At 39.9% G+C, this 22,179-nt stretch overlaps 1 protein-coding gene across 9 annotated transcripts in view; it reads left to right on the top strand.

Moving 5' to 3' along the window:
* Nucleotides 1-22,179, top strand: part of tmem63bb (transmembrane protein 63Bb) — a 90,375-nt gene that overhangs the window by 44,850 nt on the left and 23,346 nt on the right. For 4 of the 9 annotated variants that reach the window (XM_079597811.1, XM_079597814.1, XM_079597812.1 and 1 more), the window contains 4 exons: nt 12,856-13,056; nt 14,665-14,744; nt 17,309-17,347; nt 19,774-19,864. In XM_079597811.1, coding sequence (XP_079453937.1) covers nt 12,895-13,056; nt 14,665-14,744; nt 17,309-17,347; nt 19,774-19,864 — 372 coding nt within the window. In that variant the 5' untranslated portion in view covers nt 12,856-12,894. Of the gene's footprint in view, nt 1-12,855; nt 13,057-14,664; nt 14,745-17,308; nt 17,348-17,719; nt 17,759-19,773; nt 19,865-22,179 lie in introns of all 9 variants that reach the window. The other 5 variants (XM_079597815.1, XM_079597816.1, XM_079597818.1 and 2 more) reach the window with 4 other exon arrangements.

Consider the following 22,179-nt stretch of genomic DNA (forward strand, 5'->3'; position numbering starts at 1 on the left):
GATAACTCGATTGAACGTGTTTTTAACCGGCGTAGTTGTGCAGGACATTACTGAACAGATCAACACAACAGTCTTGCTCTGTAAGTAAAATGTTTTTTTTTTTTTTTTTTTTTTTAAAGAACATTTATTTTTAGTAATAATGCACCTTTCTTGTAGGGATGCTTGATTAATTTAAACAACCAAATTCTTGATCTGGCTCAGTGTGATTATCTAATTGTGATTGAATTAAATGCGCTGCTTTTAGAGTGACGTGCATCACGGTGTTCATTAACTCCTGATTGACGGCGTTTGCAGTGTCTCGAGCGGCTCGGCTCACAGCAAACGCTCCTGCGTCTGGGAATGAAACATGCCAACAACATACAAGACCAAAATACTCACTGTAAAAAATAAATGCAGAAAAGTACTGTTCTTATACCCGTATATATACTGTAGCTTATTACCCGGAGATTATGCAGTGATTCTACTGACATCTCCGTTAACCATAAAACACAACAGTTAAAATTTCAAAATGCAGGTAAAACATGTCGTGTGGGTCATACAAGTTTGACTCATGCTATTTTGCTTCAAGGTGAAGACACAACTTTATGCATGTTTTGTAAGATTCCCTTATCTATCAAACATAAATTAATAACAAAGACTTAATACAAGGAGAATGCTCTTTTAATGCTCATTTAAGGACTTATTTAGTCAGATTATGCCTAAAAAAATGTTAATTAAAAAAATCTTGTATAATATGACTTGCTTTTTATGTTTGTTGGGTTTTTATTGTATTTATATACTCACTCAACTATTAACAGAGAGATAGTTGAGAGAGTAGAGCATTTCAAATATCTTTATTTGAATATCTTTAGGGGTTTACAAATGCTGTCAACAAAGACAGATATTAGTAAACTTAGGCACTTGTCTGTTCAGCCACGTCTTCCTCTGCTTCTGTATCGCAGTATTATTGAGCCAGTCCTTCCTTATGGTGCCATTTGCTTTGTTTTTTCATATGCTTAGTTACCAACAAGAACAAATTCTTAAAGATAACTCATTTAGCAAGTAAAATGATTGGTATCCCGACCCCTAATTTATCGGATAGTGTCTCGACATTCACGTTGCAAAAGGCACAACAAATCTTAAATGACTCAGAACACACACTTTACAAGTATTTTATCCTTCTGCCTTCTGGGCGCAGCTATAGGTTACCGATGTGTAGAAAGGCCAAGTTTAGTAAGAGTTTTGTTCCTGTCTCTATACGAGCTTTAAATACATAGGAAATCAGCCACTGATATGCAAGTATTCTCTCTTGTTTTTTATATTCATGTTCTTAATATGTTATGCGTGCTTGAAACAAATTTCCTCTCAACAAATAAAATATATCTCTAGTTAATTTAATTTTTGCCATGAAAACCGCTTCGAATGCTGACCTGGCACTAAATAAAATCTGAATCTACAGGTAAAACACCTGTAAAAAAATTAATACGTAAAATTCCTTCACATTAATACAGTACATTTTGCCCTATTATACAGATTTTTTAAGTGCTGCACTGCTGTCTTAAACTGGTAACCAAAGTCAGAGTATTGCCTAAACCATAGTAGCAGATTATAAATACCAATAGAGAGTTTAGTCTCAGTCTATGGCTGTGAAATACTTTTAATAACATAAAAACATGAATAATATCACTTACAGCTTCAACATTTCTCACATTATCATAGTTTATTTGACAAACTATGTCATTGTTTACTTTATTTTGCTCTCCTGACTTACATAAATGAACTATAGTGTCCTGCACACTTCTGTGTGAATGTAGCCGCTGTCTCTCATGCGAGTGAGTTTGGTTGGATGATTATTTTGGATATTTGATCAGACATCGGCACAAATATAAGCAACAGCGAGTCTTATTAACTCACTCACAGTGATGTTAAATCATACGGTCTCGTGGGCTTTTATTGAACTGAAGGAACATCATCTCAGTTTGATGAAGTATTGGCACTGATGACTCTTTAATGATCTCGTTGGTCTGGACTGTGTTTCTCAAAAGCAGGAGACTGGCACTGACGGCTCCTCATGATCTACTGAGGCGTGTGGTGTGTTTGAGAAACACAGTTCATGGTCTTCAGATCCTTCTGTGGACATCTGTGCGTTCCTCTTTCTTTATGATTGTCCTCTCAATCTATACACACACACACACACACACACACACACACACACACACACCATCCTCAGATGACCTCAAAGGGGGTTTTTCCTTTTAATTAGCGGATGTGAAGTTCATGAAGTTGAATGTAGTTCAAGAATGTAATTATACTTATTTAGACCACAGATGCTTTAACTTTCTCATTAAATGATTTAGTTTTTTCATCCTCATCCTTTTTCTTTTCTGTTTTCTCCTCCCTTTTTCTTTTGTCTTTTCTTCCTTCTCATTCTCCTTCTTTTTCCCTTTGTTGTATTTCCTCTTCATGGACATGGTCAGGAATTGAACTTCGGTTTGATTTGTGCTCATAAGATGAACCAAAAACATTTTGTTAGTGTTCAGGTCAAGTTATTCACAACCCTGATTAAACTTTATAGAAGATGTTGAGAGCGAGACCAATATTAATATGACATAAAACACAATTAAAATGTAACGTGACCTTAAGCGGCACCTCCCATTTTTTTTAATAGACATGAAAATGCACATTTCAAACTTAAATGGTTGTAATTCAGGAATTAATGTAGAAGTGAAATAAATTAAGAAAGTTAAACAAAAAAAGTTATAGAAGTTTGAGTTTATGAAAATGTACAGTGTTAAACATTTAATTATTCATATTTTACATAAAATATATATTTTCAAAACCTGAGGGACTCTAAAAATGCAAAAAAATCAAAGCCAAAAATCTGAACAAGTTGTGTTTTTTCAAATTTTATCTATGCCAATATAAGGGGTTAAAATGTATTATTAACTCCATTTATATCACTCTTTTTAACTTTTGAAACTCCTTTTTTCGCTCTCATTTTTTTATGTGTGTGAACTGGGGATGCAGGAAAATTCAATGCATTATTGATTTTACCAGTCAATTCTAATTACCACAATCAAACCCCATCATGCATTAGTTTCTGACCTCATTTCAGTGGTAAACATCAGATAGATCTGGACATAGACTCTCATTTCAGCCATTTTACTTATTCTTCCACCTTCTCTCTGTTTCTCCTCGTTTTTGATGCTAAAGTAGGAGAAAATAGAAACATATTTTTGCTTTTTTAACAACTGTAAGTAGGTTAGTGGATTCAGCGTAAATAAATAAACAAACATACAAGACTATATGAATAAAAAAATGCAGCCAGGCTCGGACTGTATCCTCAGGGGAACTCCTTACACTGATGCTGGCTTTATATTTAATGGCCTTCTCTTACACAGAATTCAGATTGTGTGTGTGTGTGTGTGTGTGTGTGTCTCTCTCTCTCTCTGTGTGTGTGTGTGTGTGTCTCTGTGTGTGTGTGTGTCTCTGTGTGTGTGTGTGTCTCTGTGTGTGTGTGTGTCTCTGTGTGTGTGTGTCTCTGTGTGTGTGTGTCTCTGTGTGTGTGTCTCTGAGTGTGTGTCTCTGAGTGTGTGTCTCTGTGTGTGTGTCTCTGTGTGTGTGTCTCTGAGTGTGTGTCTCTGAGTGTGTGTCTCTGTGTGTGTGTCTCTGTGTGTGTGTGTCTCTGTGTGTGTGTCTCTGTGTGTGTGTCTCTGTGTGTGTGTCTCTGTGTGTGTGTCTCTGTGTGTGTGTCTCTGTGTGTGTGCGTGTGTCTGTGTGTGTCTCTCTCTCTCTCTCTCTGTCTGTGTGTGTTTGTGTGTCTCTGTGTGTGTGTCTCTGTGTGTGTGTCTCTGTGTGTGTGTGTGTGTGTGTGTGTGTGTGTGTGTCTCTGTGTGTCTGTGTGTGTGTGTCTGTGTGTGTGCGTGTGTCTGTGTGTGTGTCTCTCTCTCTCTCTGTGTGTGTTTGTGTCTCTCTCTCTCTCTCTGTGTGTGTGTGTGTCTCTCTCTCTCTCTGTGTGTGTGTGTGTCTCTCTCTCTCTCTGTGTGTGTGTGTGTGTCTCTCTCTCTCTCTCTCTCTCTGTGTGTGTGTGTCTCTCTTTCTGTGTGTGTCTCTTTCTGTGTGTGTGTGTCTCTCTCTCTGTGTGTGTGTGTGTGTGTCTCTGTGTATGTGTGTGTGTGTGTCTCTCTCTCTGTGTGTGTGTGTCTCTGTCTGTCTGATCACGTTTCTAAGGCCCCATTTAGGCTACATTTACACTGCAGGTCTTCATGCCCAGTTCCGATTAGCTGACACTCCGTTTTTTTTTTTTTTACGACCCGCTTGCATCATCTTTTAAAAGTGACCCGTATCCGATATTTACATTTACACAACCAATGTAGATGTTCTGACCCAGAATAGGAAGTAAAACGATATGCAATGGATGCAGACAAAAGGATGATCCAGTGGTTTGACCGCTTTGTATTTGCATTTTAAGCTTTTTATTTTACTTTGGCATTGTAGCCACGAGCGCTTAACCATCCCTCCCCATCTCTCCTGAAATCTCTTCAAGCACAGATTGATTTCGGTAACAACCCTACATTTTTCCCTGCCCCAAAGGCTCAAAAGACACACAACCTCAGCATTACTCCACTGTGTTCAGCTTCTGGTGCGTTCAAGTCATCTCGTATAGATCGTATTTACGAGTTGAACGCACCTGAACGCCACAATGTCGTAATTACCAGTGGGAAGCTCGGGATTTTCTCTAAGCCCCGATCTTTACGAGTTGTGGGCGTCACTGAGAAACATGGAGGAATACCACAATACAAGGTATTAGCTTGTCAGGCTTTTCTATTTACAGCGCAGTACGCTAATTACAGCACAGAATATGATAGCATTATAAAATAACAATGCAATGTGTAACGATAAAGTTTGCAGTGGCTTCATAAATTAACTAAAAACATAAAAAACCAAAGCACACCTTATGCAAAACTTTTGTGTAATTAATTAAGAGAAAGTACTCCGCCATCTTACTCCGACGAACGTTACTTTAACGCACCGGCCGTCGTAAACACGACTTCCCACATTGTGTGTACGAACTTCCCAGGAGGACTTGAACGCACCATTCTTCCTCCATCGCGCCATTAATAGGTCATGTGATCGCAGTTGGTGTCCACCTGAGGTGACGTCACTTTTTTTAATGACGTACGACTCGCATTTACTTGCAATTCATATTTGATTTATTTCCACATATGAGTGAGGCCTGAAACCCATCTGAGAATATCCATGTGCTTTTTTTCGTGTGTGCCACACGAGAGGAAACAATGGGTCACTTGAACCATGCAGTGTAGACAGTTACCCAAAGCATCATCTTGCCAGGTTATTGTTAACCGGATAAAGATATGCCGATCTTATGGTTCCCTATGAAGACCTGATCTGGCTAAACCCTGGAGACAAACGCTTTCAGTTCACAGCCCGTTTCCAGCATTCTGTGTTTTGAGGCATCCCAAAAGTCATCATTTACTCACACAATCCCTTTTGACTTTCTTTTCTCCGCTGAACACAACAGGAGAAAATCTGAAGATGGTTTGAAGCTTATAGTCAGTTTTCTATAGTCAGAAAAAAGCCTCCTTTTGTGCTCTGAGGAAGAAGGAAAGTCTTTTTTTTTTTGTGAACTATTCTTCTCAATCAAGTTTTTTCTAAGCTTTGAACCAAACTAACAGGCTCAGAGGTGAATCGTTGTATTACAACAACTGAGCAAGCCTAGAGTCTAGCCTCTGCCTACAAACCTCAACACATCCCTCTTCCTGTTGCCATGGTAACAGTAGGAGCGTTTCCATTACATATTTGTGCAAAAGAAAATTTGTGTGTAAATGTCGACAAACTATTGCGAAATGACGGCGTTTCCATTAACCGATGTTATGCGACTAAAAGTAATTCCAAAAATCATGCCAACGGATGTTGGTTTATGTATATCCCAGTCACCGCACTGGCCATTATTATTAATGGAAGGAGACGTGTGTGTTTGTGTGTTATCCAATCATTAATGGCAAGGAAAGACGTATACTGTGAGCGGCTCATATGAGGAGTTTCTGTGTTTCTCCCTCAGTTCTGCTTCGAGGTCTTGATTGTGGCGTGTCTTTGAGGATTATAATCCAGTATTCCTGTAATTATTTTGTCTTTTATGAGTTTAATAAATAACTGAGTCTTGTATTCTGTTCAAACACACAGCATCATGCGCAAAAACTGTTTCCATTGCAGTTTTGCGAAATATTTATTTTTCGAATTGCCTGAAAAAAAAAACTCATGCGAGCGTAAAAACTTATTTTGCGATAAATGGGAGTTTTTTTTGCGAAATTGACGTGTTGTCATTGGGCGTATTTTCAATTGGCAATTTCAATTTGCGCAATTTAAAGGGTAATGGACGTCTCTCTTTGGTTGATCTTTCTTTTACACTTTGAGGCCCTGTTTACACGAGAACGCTCGCGGGTAAAAAAGTAAAAATATTTTAGCAGATGTGCCTTTCGTTTACACGGCGCCGGTGTTTTTGGGGCTTAAAAACACAAAAAAGTGAAACCACCCTCCAGAGTGGAAATCGTAAAAACGCTCCACCATTGCGTTCCCGTCTAAAGTGTAAAAACACAAAAGTCTGCTAGACCGTGAAGGCACCGATCTGCTCACGGTGGCTCTCGTCGCGTACGCGTTTACGTCACGCGCCAGTACAGGAAAATAACAAAACATTATCAAACTAATATATAGTATTAATTTCATCGACACACGAAGAGCGTCGAGGGTTAAAGCAGCAGCTTTACCGTATTAAACATGAAAAACTGTGTCAGCGTCTCTCACTTTCAGTGCTCCACATCGCCACCTAGCCGCCTGGAGTGCACACTACATCCAATTAGATTTCCCCCTCATAACGCTCGTCTAAACGCAGAATAAAAAGTGATAACGCAACGCCACTTTTGATCGTTTCTGTGTAAACAGCCTTAATTAAACCATTTTTCAAAGAAAGAAAAAACATGGTGGAGTAAGAGCCAGATTCTTTTCATCAGAATTAAATGTTTTTACTTTTGGTTCTGTTAGCGGTTCTAGTTTTAGTTTCTAGTTCAGTGAGTATAAATGGATAACACATTTATATTCAGATAGATGCACATCTCTAGATCTTCTTATTGAATGCAACAACAAACACTGTGTGACCAGTGTAGTGTGATCCAGTTGTTTATAATTGAATTAGTCTAATGACTCGCTGAATCATTCGGTGATGTTAATGAATTAACATCTGACTCACTCACATCATTATTAATTTCAGTCACATCTTCTCGACCTGAGAGTTGCTGCGGTGTTGTACTTAAGACTAATGAATTATTATGATTTATGAAACCACCTGTTGTTAAAGATACACATTTAAGAACCGCAGATCTCACAGTACAGATATGCTATCAATACCTAAATACCTATTTTGATTTTAAATTCTGTTTTTATTTAGGGAATCATGTTGAATTGCATATGGGTTATGAATTATGATTTTCATAATTTATGCTTTGAATTCATTAATGTACAGTAAATGATTGCACTGTCATCTGGATTGAGAAATGCTTTAGTTTCACTCACAGTTTTGTGTTTAGATTGATGAATGGAACGAAACGAAAAGGCTCATTACTGTAAGACAAGTTTATTAATATCATAATAACATCTTGTCTTTCTGTAATGAGCTTTTCCGGTTTTCCTGACATTATTGGACCGCTTTGACTCTGTCTCAGGACGTTCTCTTGTTTCTATATTACCTGAACTCTCTCTGACTTCCACAGCTTCTCTGTTTCTTTATCATTATCATTATTATTCGATATTAGATTTTTGTTTTGCCTTGCAGTACTTTCTCTCTCTGTATATTTATGTATTAACAATAAATTGACTATAATCACATGCAACTAACCCTCAACCAAATCCTAATCCTTCCCTAACCCTATAGTAAGTACATGTAGTTGCATAATATTACTCAGTGCTTAAATATATACATACTCTGTAACAATTACACATTAAAGTGTAAGTGTTTTATTTTACTGTGTCCTTGTTACACATGTCATACTGTAGTAATAACTATAAATTATGCATAATTACATGCAACCAAGCCTATAGTACGTACATTTAGTTAATTATTATTGCACAGTACTTAAATGCATAATTAACACACACACACATATATATATATATATATATATATATATATATATATATATATATATATATATATATATATATATATATATACCTTAAAGGTCCCATGGCATGAATTATTTTATTCAGACAGTTTCCTGGGTTGCCGTTAGTATGTTTTTTTTTTAGTTAAAAAATTGTCATAATTTAGAAATAAAAGTAATTTTTCCTAGCCTGACGTGCTGTCCCACGGGCCTTTCCACAACCTCTGCTACAGCACATGGGGAACGAGTGGCAAACCCAGGGAGTGTGGACTCGTCTTCGTGTAGAAATGATGAAGATTTATCAGCAGAACTGGCATCTGACAGGAGTTATCACATCCTGATGTCTTTACGGGATGTGTGTGTGAACGCGCTCACAGTTTCCGGGAAAATCACTGGCAGTGGGAATGAACCAAAATCAAACGATCCCGGGACACACTATCCGTGTATTTCCCAGAATCTCTGTGTGAAAGGGGCTTATGATGCTGGCTATGTAGGCAACACACCGGGTGTTTGGAACGGCTCCTGTGTGTGTGTGTGTGTGTGTGTGTGTGTTGAGGCCAGTGTAGCAGAACAATCTACCGCAGTGCGCTTCAGCCCGACCTCACCTTCTTATGCTCTCTCTCTCTCTCTGTGTGTGTGTGTGTGTGTGTGAGAGATCCAGTCGTGTGCTGCGTTTCGGACAGTTCCAGGGGTTGATCCTGTGTCTTCAGCCCTGATTCTGGTGCCGGTCGTGTTGTGTTTCACAGACAGAAGAGCCACAGAACTGAAGGGGTTTTCAGGATTAGTGGTCATGTATTATCTGTGTTTCTCCTCTAAAGCTGAAGGGTCCGTTTAAATTTAGTTTCGCCCCTTTGGCTCCATATTCCAGCCATAATGCCACAAGTCCACTTTGCAGCACACTTGAAGTAAAAGTTCACCCATAATTAATGTACTTCCAAACCCACAAGGACTTTAAGCACATTAAGCACGAGTTTTGTGTTTTGACGAATATCCAGGCCAGAAACTGTACAGTCTGTACAGCTGAAAACAAAACTTCCTCGCCTATCGCAGTTTAAAAATGATGAAATAATGATTTTTCAACCCAAGTTTATATGAGCATATAGTACTGAGGCGAGCCTATAAAATTATATATGATCAGTCTCATATTTTGAATGAAAAAGTTTGTCTTTTACCCTCTGGGAGAGACCCTTTGCATTAAGCCGAATTAATTGTTTGTAGAAACACATCTATGCCTACTTCAATTTTATACATATGAATACGATTGCTTCATGCAAAGTAGAAGAAAATAACCCCAAAAAATTATGTATCTTATAGTATGTTGTGTAGTTTTTATTTATTTAAATTTATTATCATGTTTTATTATATTTTATATTGTGAATTGTATACTAAAGTATTATAGTATGTCATATTTGAGTTTATTTACATTTGTTATTATTGTTATGATTATATTTAGAATTGTATAGTACGTTATATTTCATATTTCAATTAATTGTTGTTGTTGTTATTATATACCGCTCTCCCCTTTTGTATGTTTGTGTTATGATTGTTCTGGCTTATGGAGTCCAAGAAAGTTTCCCTTAGCAGGATAATTAAGTATATTTAATCCAATTCAGCTCAGAATAAATAAGGCCGTGAATAAGAACTGGGCTTGTCGAAAGAACAAAAGCATCATGAAAGTCCATTTTGACCCAGATTGACTGCATTTTAATGCTATAATTCCAGTGGAAACCTCCTTAAGTGTTGCTTGAAGCTAATACCCTGTAAACATGACTGATGAAATCCTGGAAGCTGTATAGATGCGGGCCAGTCGCTGTAGTCGTGTAGATGCTGTCTGATCATGTGATCTGCTGAGTGCAGCGGTTGTTTGAGCGTTCATCAAAAAATACAACCTCCGATCATTAGCAGTCTTTCAGTCAGAAACCTCCCACACATCCCACACACACACGTCTGTCACCGGTACGCCACACACACTCGCCTCCCCTGTGCTGACATGGAGTCAGTTTTTAGATGTTGCTGAAATGATCGTCCTGCTGTGGATCTGTGTGGGCTGGAGAGATTTCCCTGGTTCCTGCCAAGGTGTTTGTCGGTGTGAGCGCTGGGATGAGTGTGTGAGCGCTGGGGTGAGTGTGTGAGCGCTGGGATGAGTGTGTGAGCGCTGGGATGAGTGTGTGAGCGCTGGGATGAGTGTGTGAGCGCTGGGATGAGTGTGTGAGCGCTGGGATGAGTGTGTGAGCGCTGGGATGAGTGTGTGAGAGCAGGGATGAGTGTGTGAGAGCAGGGATGAGTGTGTGAGAGCAGTTGACACTGGGAGCGCTGGGATGAGTGTGTGAGAGCAGTTGACACTGGGAACGCTGGGATGAGTGTGTGAGAGCAGTTGACACTGGGAACGCTGGGATGAGTGTGTGAGAGCGGGTGACACTGGGAGCACTGGGATGAGTGTGTGAGAGCGGGTGACACTGGGAACGCTGGGATGAGTGTGTGAGAGCGGGTGACACTGGGAGCGCTGGGATGAGTGTGTGAGAGCGGGTGACACTGGGAGCGCTGGGATGAGTGTGTGTGAGAGCGGGTGACACTGGGAGCGCTGGGATGAGTGTGTGAGAGCGGGTGACACTGGGAACGCTGGGATGAGTGTGTGAGAGCGGGTGACACTGGGAGCGCTGGGATGAGTGTGTGAGAGCGGGTGACACTGGGAGCGCTGGGATGAGTGTGTGAGAGCGGGTGACACTGGGAACGCTGGGATGAGTGTGTGAGAGCGGGTGACACTGGGAGCGCTGGGACGAGTGTGTGTGAGAGCGGGTGACACTGGGAGCGCTGGGATGAGTGGGAGGATTCAGACGGAGGAGAGTAGTCGGATGCTCTTCAATCCGGTGTCTAGTGTTCCGTTACGTCAGAACACTATTATATAAACCTCCAGTGTGAGGCTTTCATGTCTGCTGGTCGTCTCAGTGCTGATGAGAGCATGGTGACGGTCCACTTGAATACTGTAAATGCTGAGGAAAGAAACATTTTATTTTTTCTCGTGTGTGTGTGATAATAAACATTTATTTTGTTGCATGTTTGTTATTTATTATACTTTACTGCTTTACCGCTTTTTACATATTTACTAAATTAGAAATAATTGTCAAATAAAAAATAAAAAAACTTAAGAAAATAAATCCATAAATTAAACAGATTTATGCTTTAGCAACTTCTTGATTCAGGAATCCTTGCTACTTCTTAGCTATAGGCTAATCCTATTATTAGTATTTTTCACAAATAAAAAAATAAAAAAGTTTAAAAACATGTGCTCATGCTTCTGACAGTCAAACAGAAACACTTGTCCATCGATTAAAGATGCCAAATATCAGCTGATATATCGGTTGAACAATTATTTTTTTTTATAAATGTTTTTTTTGTCTAGTCAAACCCCAGCTCTGGAATGTTTGGTCTTCGTGTAGTTATGAGTATATGATATTAGGGATGGCGAAAACTAAAAAAAATATTGACCGACCACCGAGCCTCATTAGCCGGTTGAAACCGGTTAACCGATTAGTTTAAAATATGGTAACGTTACGCTATTTGAAATAACAGCCATCTCGAGCCGCGCCTGCAATTTCGCAACTCTCTCCGCCGCTCTGCCTCCGCTCACACACACACACACACACACACACACACGGCGCCCTTACACTCACGTCACTTTTTTAAAATCCCCAACAGCGCGAATGAGTCCCGCAAACGCGGCGCCGAGGAGCTGTATGTAATCGGCGGACAAACGCCTCCTTAGTTTCGAAATGGTTTGGGTACAAGGTGATCGCGTTGAAAATAAAGGCGTTTATCTAGCGTTAGAAGCTCATTTGAAACATTGCCGCGGCTCATTTCAGAAAATGACAGCTCCGAACCGAAGAGACGCCGCTTTAGTTTGAGGTAGTGCTAACAATAATAAAGAAAGATGATGATCATCATCACCTTATCTGTTACCACTGAAATGTATTTGTAATGTATTTTCATATCAATGGGGTGGTGATGGCGCATGGGGTGGTGATGGCGCAATGGATAAGACACATGCCTTTGGTGTGAGAGACCCGGGTTCGAATCCACTGTGAGACACCAATGTGTCCCTGGGCAAGACACTTAACCCCTAGTTGCTCCAGAGGCGTGCGACCTCTGACATATATAGCAATTGTAAGTCGCTTTGGATAAAAGCGTCAGCTAAATGAATAAATGTAAATGTAATGTAAATATTTAAGCGCTGTATCACACAAGTTGCAACTTACGTTACATCTGTGTCATTCTGTTTGGTGAAATGGTCCCACACACTACTCTTCTCTGCACGCTTCATCCTGTTGTCTGCGCTGGCTCTAACCTCGAGTGTGTTAGCCTGTAACGTTAGCCTTTACTTTTCGCAATCCTTGTGAGTGTGCGAACCCAAACGCTGTGACCTCGCGCCGAATGTTTTTATTGGTTTATTAAGTACAAACGGGCGAATTATGAAAGATTGAGTGAGGGATTTGTTCACTTCACACAAAAAGATCTTGGAATATGACGACTAACTGTAGTAGCGTTTAGTCCACTGTCTATAATAGACTAATTTAGAGATCACTTTTTTTTTTTTTTAACCGACTACCAACAACTTTGATCGGTTAACGTTGATACGGTCAACCATCGGTCAAACGGTCATCGGTTAACATCCCTATATGATATATCTTGCTTTTCTTGTCCTCAGGATGTTGCAGTGATTGTAGAGAAACATCTGATCGTGACGATGGGGATTTTTGGGAACCTGGCCTGTACGGGTCAGACCAACTGTTACAGCAACTCTTCCAAAGACTACTGTTACTCGGCCCGCATCCGCAGTACGGTTCTGCAGGGGCTTCCCTTCGGAGGGGTTCCCACGGTCCTCGCGCTCGACTTCATGTGCTTCCTGGTGAGTGACTGGCGTGGAGAAACGCACACTTGATGTCTCTGAGCTCTGCCTGTAGAATAAGACAAGAATATTTTAATATTAGCTGCAAAATATCTGTCCTAAACACACCAAATTAGTGATTTAAAAGCTTAATGGTTCAAACATCATTAAACACAAACTGAATAGTGGAATCTCAGTATATTATCCACTAATGGAGTTGATTTTTTGATGAATCGCACAAACCTGTCAAGAGAATTTCCCAGTAGGGCTTGCGACAGTCAGGTAGTCGACTACTTTAAACACTAGTCGACGCTTTCGGAAGCCATTGAGTATTCAAACACACAAACATAACGACACGCTTGTTTTTCTTATTGCAATCCAGCGAGTCATGACTACAACCAAAGAGAGTCTGTGGCAGGAGCACGATAAAAGCTTGAATTTTGTCCTATTTTATTTTAAACTATTTTGAATTGGAGGAAGATTTAAGTGATGTGAGGACAGATCTGTTTTTTTTACTGGTGAAGACTTGTGAAATGTAATATGAAGAGGCTAATGTTGTATAAGAACCCTTGGCTAACTGTTAAAATGAATTTTTTTCTCTTTTGAAATTGTAACATAAACCACAAGTAGTCGAGTAACTCGGGTATTGTTTTGATAAGTAACCGATTAGAAGAAATTATTAGTGAATCCCCAGCCTATTTATCATATTTTACTCCAAAAAAATCAAAACATAGCAATAAAAAATATATTTTGCCTTTAGAAATTAAAGCCTTTTTAGGACCTTTTAGGATATTTTGCATTGTGAAATTTTCATGACAATTGAAATAGTGTTGTCATGATACCATGGGGCAGTCGTGGCCTAACGGTTAGTGAGTCCCATTGGTTACCCATAGGTTGCTGGTTCAGTTCCAGTACTTTCCACTTTTTTCACTTCAAGATCACAGTAGTCGGTATCAATACCAATTTCAGAATGTTGAACTTTCCATGGATTGGCAAGTTTAATAGATTGACCCACTTTTCTGGTTGTCTGGTCAGAGTTATATTCACATCACTTCGGATGGAATCAAGTGACCTTGCATTTTAAATGTAGATGAGCAGACAGAGCTACACAACATCAGGTGTTTTACCGACCAACTCTATCAGCTCGAGCAACTCTGTCAGCTCGAGCAACTCTGTCAGCTCGAGCAACTCTGTCAGCTCGAGCAACTCTGTCAGCTCGAGCAACTCTGTCAGCTCGAGCAACTCTGTCAGCTCGAGCAACTCTGTCAGCTCGAGCAACTCTGTCAGCTCGAGCAACTCTGTCAGCTCGAGCAACTCTGTCAGCTCGAGCAACTCTGTCAGCTCGAGCAACTCTGTCAGCTCGAGCAACTCTGTCAGCTCGAGCAACTCTGTCAGCTCGAGCAACTCTGTCAGCTCGAGCAACTCTCGGCACCATGGCTGCTCTCTTAACCTACATTTCTGCTGATGACTTCAGTGGCGAGCTACACATCAGTGTAAACGGCAAGCTGTTGTTCTGCTTCTCTTCTCAATTCAATATAAACCAGATTGAAAGCTCTAAACTGCTTCAGAAGCAAATTTATTCCTAAAATCTATTAATTGTCTGTTCATTTGCTTCTCTCTCCATCTCAGGTTCTTCTTTTTGTCTTCTCCATTTTGCGGAAAGTGGCGTGGGATTACGGCCGTCTGGCCCTGGTGACGGATGCTGACAGGTAAGGACATGTCGTTGTCCAACTTGTTTGATTGATGGGTCTTTTTTGGATGTCAAATTGAATGATTTCTCAGATGTAAAATCTTCAATTCTCCTGTATATTCTCTGTGTGTGGTGTAAAAGAACATCCTTGTGCATTTCCTGGAAAAGTGCAAGGGTAAAAAAAGAGCATTTCATCCTTGCTTCATCTGAATCCAATGACACAGCCTGGAAAATTATAGGGATTTAGCAGCTGTGGATGAAGGGGTTTTGCCCATTTCAGAATCCCTGTTTCAAGCTATCAACTGAAATGACCAGCAATGGACATGATCTCATCCAATCAATAAAATCCTCTCTCAGAGTATCTCCAGAAGTGGCCAATCGTGGACGAGAACCTGGTGTTTAAGTAGAATTACAGTGAAGAGCAGATTCAACCTCACTTTCTGTTAACCACGGGTCTTGGGAACACATTTGAGTTTAACGGAGAAGACCATCTCTGGTTACTGATTTAAAAAAAAAGTATTTTTGTCTCACAGGATGGAATTTGGTACTTTTTTTTTATGAGATATGGACCCAAGCCCACTGCTCGTTCCATTATAGCCAAATTAATGACAAACACAGCATTACAAAAGGCAATCTCCAATTACAGTCAACTTCAGCCTTCATCAGAGTCTAAATAGTTGGCAAAAGTAGAGAAAATGACGACAGAACAATTGTCGTCCAAGAGCTGGACTTGATTAAAGTTGAAGATTCATCAGGATTTCCTAGTCATAGCACCTCCATTATAGCCTGGTTGACACCAGACCCTTCTCAGTTGTAATTGTGGGTCTGGGAAAGGTTCATTCACAGCCCATTTCCAAAGGGGCGTCACAAACGGACGTCGCTCAAATGCCTCTGGGCGCAATTGGATAGACCAAACCAATCAGAGCGATCGCCATAGTGTAAAGCCCGCCTCAACATTTGAGATTGGTGCCTCGATTTGTAAAATGTGGAAATGGGCTCTTGGCCAGACGGACTTGCAGAGCAAATCTCAAATTTGCCGGAAGTTCGTCAGGGTTTTTCCAGGCTACCTCCATTGATGGAATTGGATGAAAATTGGTGCGTGTCCTCAAATTGTCCTGATGTTCATATGTACCAAGCTTCATTGAGTTTGATCATTGCGTTCGGAAGTTACGTTCATTAGTAGAAATGGGCTATGGCCAAATATTTATTTGGCTTGTGAGTGCAGGATGAATTCATTAATAAAAAATTCCCTAAATTATCTTCTTTCTGGAGTGTCTCTTGATGATGCTACCCTTATTATTCAGATTCTGCCTCCCAGAGACGGTCTTCCTCCATCGGTGCGGTCTCACAGCTTGAATATACAGGTGCAACTAAATGCACCCAAAAACTTTTAGAAACGTTTCCTTGGCAGGGTAGGAAGTGAATTAAAGTCTGCTCACACACACCATCTGCTTCATAACACAGTGGGTTTCATTGTCGCTGAGCAGATTTGCTGCTGTCAGTGCACATCACTGCTGTGGGTTTCTATTTTCTCTCTGCTCTTCCTTCTTTCCACTTTTCTTTGCTGTTTTCTTCCCTCGCTGGTGCCGAATGGAGCCAGAAATATTCCCTTGTATCATTTTCCATTGAATCGATCATGTATTATTTGCTTCTTAATATTATTGTTACTGGAAATTGACTCAGCCGCTGACATTGTCTTTTTTTCTTTAAACTTGGTTACATAATTACCACAAATATATTTATTTTAAAGCCTGAGCTTGGAAGACCTGCAGTTTAATCTGGTAACCAGAAAGTACCGTTAAATGCATTAATGTTTGAAGGCTGTTGTAATGATTGTTTTCTTGTTAAGTCTAATTGATTGTGCTCCCATGATGCCTCACTTCTTCCTGTAATAGAGTGGACAGAAGAAATGGACTTCCTTTTAGAGTCTCACAGTTGATTAATAGACATTTTGCATGTCCGGCTCCCTTACTCTTTCACAGCGTGCTTTTGTCCATCCTCTCACTCAATCTCTAATTTACGTCGTTTATGGCCAAAGGCAATTTAAAAACCACAGTGACTTTTGCATATTGACTGTTTTTATATTGAAGTGTTAGTGGACCTGCTGACTGCACAGCGTCCGTCTGTAAACCGCGACACACTCCAGAGTAAAGACTCTCACGTGGACTGTACATTAAACACGAGGCTCCAGGTTACGCTCTCACGACTCGACGGTCATTTGCATGTAAACACTTGAGAGCTAAAGTGAATGCACAGCCGTAATGTAGCTAGTTGTGGGCATTTAATGAATATCCTATATCCTATAAAGATCACAGAAACGTTGAGCATGCATGGATTGGGTCATAATAACAATATTTTGGCATTGGTACTTTATTTTATTTCTTTGCAAGAACGTATTTTACTTGCACATCAGTCATCTTTAAGATCTATTGAGAGGTTCTGAGATATATCATGCATCTCTAATCACCTAACATCGCTCTGTTCCCACAGCTAAAGATCTAACAGCTGCAGTCTTCAGAGAGTGTTTGATGTGAATGAGTTGAAGCTTATTTTTTTTCCTTCCTCTTTTCTTTCCTTCCCAAGACAGAAGAGAAGATTCAACGGTCTGGAGGAGCGGGAGTAGTATGTTCAGTTATTGTTCCTATGCTTTATTCTGCTCACTGGTGAACTAACTGCTCTCTACTTCTGATAAACTAGTGTGTGTGTGTGTGTACACGTGTCATGGTTTGTTATTATGGAGGTTCCTCACCTTTGACCTTTTCTAATACACCACGGGTGACATGTCGCTTTAGAGCTGTGTGTGTGTGCGGTTGCTGTCCTGAGTGTTTTCTCTGATTGCACACCACATACTAATTTTCCTCTGGTGTGTGTGTGTTTGTGTGTGGTGTTTGACTCACTCATGTGAATTTGCTTTCCAAAGGCCTCTAACACATGAGTGTCAATAACCGCCTGTCCTTCGTGTCTCTCTTTGTGACGTCTGTTATGTGACTACAGTACGAGAAAGGAACGGAATAACTATGAGCCCGTACGCAGGTAATAGAGCGCTAGCGTGTCTCTCTGACCCGTTGTGACCCCAAAGAGTGGATCCAAACAAGACCCCTCAGTATTGTGAGTCTTCCCGCCCTTGTGAATGTGGCCAGTCAAGTATATCTTCTCATGTAGAGCTTTTCTTCAAAAGTGGTGATCGTAGATGGATGTGACCTCCTCAAACCTCCTTGCACACGAACACACAGATAATCTCTTAGTTTTAATCACACTCATGATATTCCAAACTAGGGATGAGTCTTTTAAAGTAAATTTACTTCTTTAGGTTATTTATCACAATTGGTGACTACGTGTCATTCAAACAGCTGATTTAAAAAAAAAAAAAAATTAAGTTGTAGCTTCAAATTATTTATTTAATTTATTACAATGGGCGACTACTTGTCATCCAACAACTGATTGTTTTTTTATTTTAAGTTGTAGCTTTAAATTATTTAATTTTTCTTATATTTTTTATTTAATTTAATTTATTACAGTAGGCGACTACTTGTCATCCAACAACTGATTAATTATGTTTTTTTTATTTTAAGTTGCAGCTTTAAATGATTTTATATATTTATTTATTATTTATTTTTATTATTATTTTTCCCCCAAAATAAAAAAAAATGCCATAAAAGTACCATTGAAGTCCAGACTGGGAATATAACAGAAGCTAAATGACTTTTTTTGGATTATTTTTTTGTTTTTTTGGAAATTGATATGAACATTCTGCTTTTGTGCAGCACAGAACTAAAATAGTCATATGGGTTTGGTTTGGAATAACATAAGAGTGAATAAAAATGTGAACAATAAAAAAATTTTGGGGGTGAAATATTTCTTTTGTATACAATATGAATCATACGCTGTGTAGCGTTTCTAGTCCATTTATGGCATCAGCAGTTTTCAGTTTTTTGACACACAAACACTGCTGTCTTATTGATTGACAGGTCATGATAAAAGTAAACAAGTGTAGGAATAGATCTCGGATTCAGTTCAGTGTATTATGAAAACGGCGTTTCTCAATGCTAAGGTCCGGAAACGCTAAATTTTTTTAATGTTAATTCTGGCTGGGTTACCTTTTAAAACCTCCGTTCTTATCACTTGATTTGAGACGCACTTGTTTCAGAAAAGCCAGCGAGAGAAAGTGTCCTGCGTCCCTCATGCACAGATCCATTTTCTGCGGTCAGTCTATCGAGTCTGTCAGTCATCAAGAGGAACCACAGTAATACAGTCATGCGACAATATCCTTTTTTTTTTACGAACTGTGCCATTGCTCGGACAAAGAAAAAGAGGATCCGGCTCTGTAAACCTGCTGGTTTAGCAATAACATCAGAGAACTTATTATTAAAGCTGTGATAATATAGTTTACATTTGTGACGATATAAACAATCAGAGAGTTGAGATTTGCTAGTGTATATGGCTTTACGGGAGTGTACTGAGTGGTAGCTGTGTGATAATACAGGTTTTTGGTGATATTGTGTCATTGTTCAGTTCTCAGGTTAATGGAAATGAGGTTCACAGATCCCTCGGCTCTGCAGTTAAGATGTTTTTTAGCTGCCAAACACTCAAAATTGAGTTTTATGAGGCTGGAAAGACCACAAACATCTTCCTGTCAGGATTGGTTAGATCTGGATTTGATCTGCGGTGTGTTCTGGGAGTAGATTAGTCTTCATCTGAACTGTGGACTAATATCTTGCAGCGTACGGAGGGAAATGTGCTTTACAGATATGTTCTCCGTTCTTCAAAGCACATAAATACTTAATATCCCATCAACCCTGAGATGAGACTGACCTATATTTGCCTGTGTGGACCTGAATGTTCAGACTGTCCGGCTTCGCTCGCTTCACTTCAGACCTTCAGATTAACCCAAAGCATCCAGTTTAACCCTTCAGAAGACCTGGTTTCTGACATGTTTCTCACTTTATTCTTTCTCTTTTTCCTTCTGCTTTCTGTCTTTATTTCTCTCTCTGTGTGTGTGTGTGTGTGTGTGTGTGTGTGTGTGTGTGTGTGTGTGTGTGTATGTGTAGTGTGGCTTCAGCTCTACATTCTGAAACGCCGGACCGTTATGAACGTCTCACCTCTGTCTCCAGCTCAGTGGATTTCGAACAGCGAGATAACGTAAGACACCTGTCAATCACTCCATCTAGCCCCGCCCCCTCGTCTGTATTCACAGCTGATTGACTGTCGCGGGTCACATGACTGTGTGTGATGATCGGCGTAAGAGTCTGTGACTGTTAAATAATTCAGTGTGTGTGTGTGTTCTTGTCTTCAAACTTAATGTGAAAGTGTTTTTCTTCCTGCTTTCAGGGGGTCTAAATGTGTGTTTTTTTTTGTAAGAAATTAATATTTTTATTCAAGAAGGACATTAAATTGATCAAAAGTGACAGTAAAGAGATTTTACAAGTTACATAAGATTTCTATTTCAAATAAATGCTGTTTATTTTCTTCAAAGAATCCTGAAGAAAAAAAAAGAAGTATCATGGTTTCCACAAAGATATGAAGCTGTTTTCAACATTTACAATAATCATAACTGTTTCTTGAGCATCAGATCATCATATTATACTGATTTATGAAGGATCATGTGACACTGAAGACTGGAGTAATGATGCTGAAAATGCAGCTTTGATCACAGGAATAAATTACACTTTATTATATATTCACATAGAAAACGGCTATTTTAAATTGAAATAATATTTCACAATTTTTACTGTATTTTTGATCAAATAAATGCAGCCTTGGTGAGACTTCTTTCAAAACATTTAAAAATTCTTACTGACTGGTTGTGTGGACGTATATATTCATGTATACTGTATATAAACACATTCTCAGTATGCTTTTTTTGTCTAGTTTTGCACAGTGTTTAAAAGTCAGGTTGCATTTTTTGCACTTTATATGGAAGCAAAGACAAGTTAAAGGAAACACTGAAAAAAAAAATACATAAAGACGATTTGCAGGCAATTTGACTTTGGATCCTCTGGATGTCTTTATTCGCCGTCTCCAGCCCCTCTCGCTCGCCGTGGACATCATTGATTTTCCCATGCAACACTGACCTCACGTCAACGTTATATATACGCTCGGAAAGAACCAAGCGGCCTTCACAGAGGGCAACAACTTCCTCCCTCCTTCATTTCTGTTTAAATCACAGTCATGATGAACCAGCATTTCTGCACTCGTTTGGGACGCCGTCCTTGAAAGTCCCCAGAAGCCTTCAGGAGAGAATAATCCCCCCTCAAAGTGAAACTAAGTGAGAGGAAAAACTGAGAAGAAACGCGTGTACGCCTTTAAGGCCCTATGAACTCTGGGATGTGGATGTAAAGTCGTGACACTGGATCACAAACCCAGTCTGGAGCCGCACGGGTATATCTGTGGCAATAGCAACTATACACTGTATGGGTCAAAATGATCCTTTTTTCTTTTATGCCAAAAATCATGAGGATATTAAGATCATGTTCCATGAAGATATTTAGTAAATGTCCTACCGTAAATATATAAAACATGTATTTTTGTGAGTGAATGCAGCACAATCGTGAACATAAATGCACAACTTTAAAGGAGATTTTCTCAATGTTTACATTTTTTTGCTCCTCAGATTCCAGATTTTCAATAGTTGTGTCTCGGCCAAATATTGTCCTATCCTAACACACCACACATCAGTGGAGAGATTATTTATTCAGCTTTCAGATGATGTATACATCTCAATTTAAAAAAAAATTTGACCCATGTGACTGGTTTTGTGGTGCAGGGTCACATATAACGATGGCTGATAGTGAAAAAAATATATTTTATTGTCCGATACAGATTATTGGCTTATACATCAGTGCATCCCTATTTAGTGGTCTTCCATTGTTAATCCGTGTTGTGACGCGTTTTCGTCAGGTGACATCATCACCCGCCGAAGTCAGCCGGTGGGACGCCACTTTAAGCCTGTTTACCAGCCTCTTAGAGATCAGTGCAGGACTCCAGCGTCTTCTGTGTGTGTTCACCTGTACTCACCTATAATCCTGCAGAGAAAACACTCTCACACACTCTCACACACACTCACACACACACTCTCTCACACACACACTCTCTCACACACACACTCTCTCACACACACACTCTCTCACACTCTCTCTCACACTCTCTCTCACACACACTCTCTCTCACACACACTCTCTCTCACACACACTCTCTCTCACACACACACTCTCTCACACACACACTCTCTCACACACACACTCTCTCACACACACACTCTCACACACACACTCTCTCACACACACACTCACTCTCTCACACACTCACTCTCTCACACACTCACTCACTCACACACACACTCACTCACTCACTCTCTCACACACACACTCTCTCACACACACACTCTCTCACACACACACACTCTCTCACACACACACTCTCTCTCACACACACACTCTCTCACACACACACACACA

The sequence above is a fragment of the Phoxinus phoxinus genome (assembly GCF_949152265.1).
Source record: "Phoxinus phoxinus genome assembly, chromosome: 22".
In the NCBI taxonomy this organism is placed as follows: Eukaryota; Metazoa; Chordata; class Actinopteri; order Cypriniformes; family Leuciscidae; genus Phoxinus; species Phoxinus phoxinus.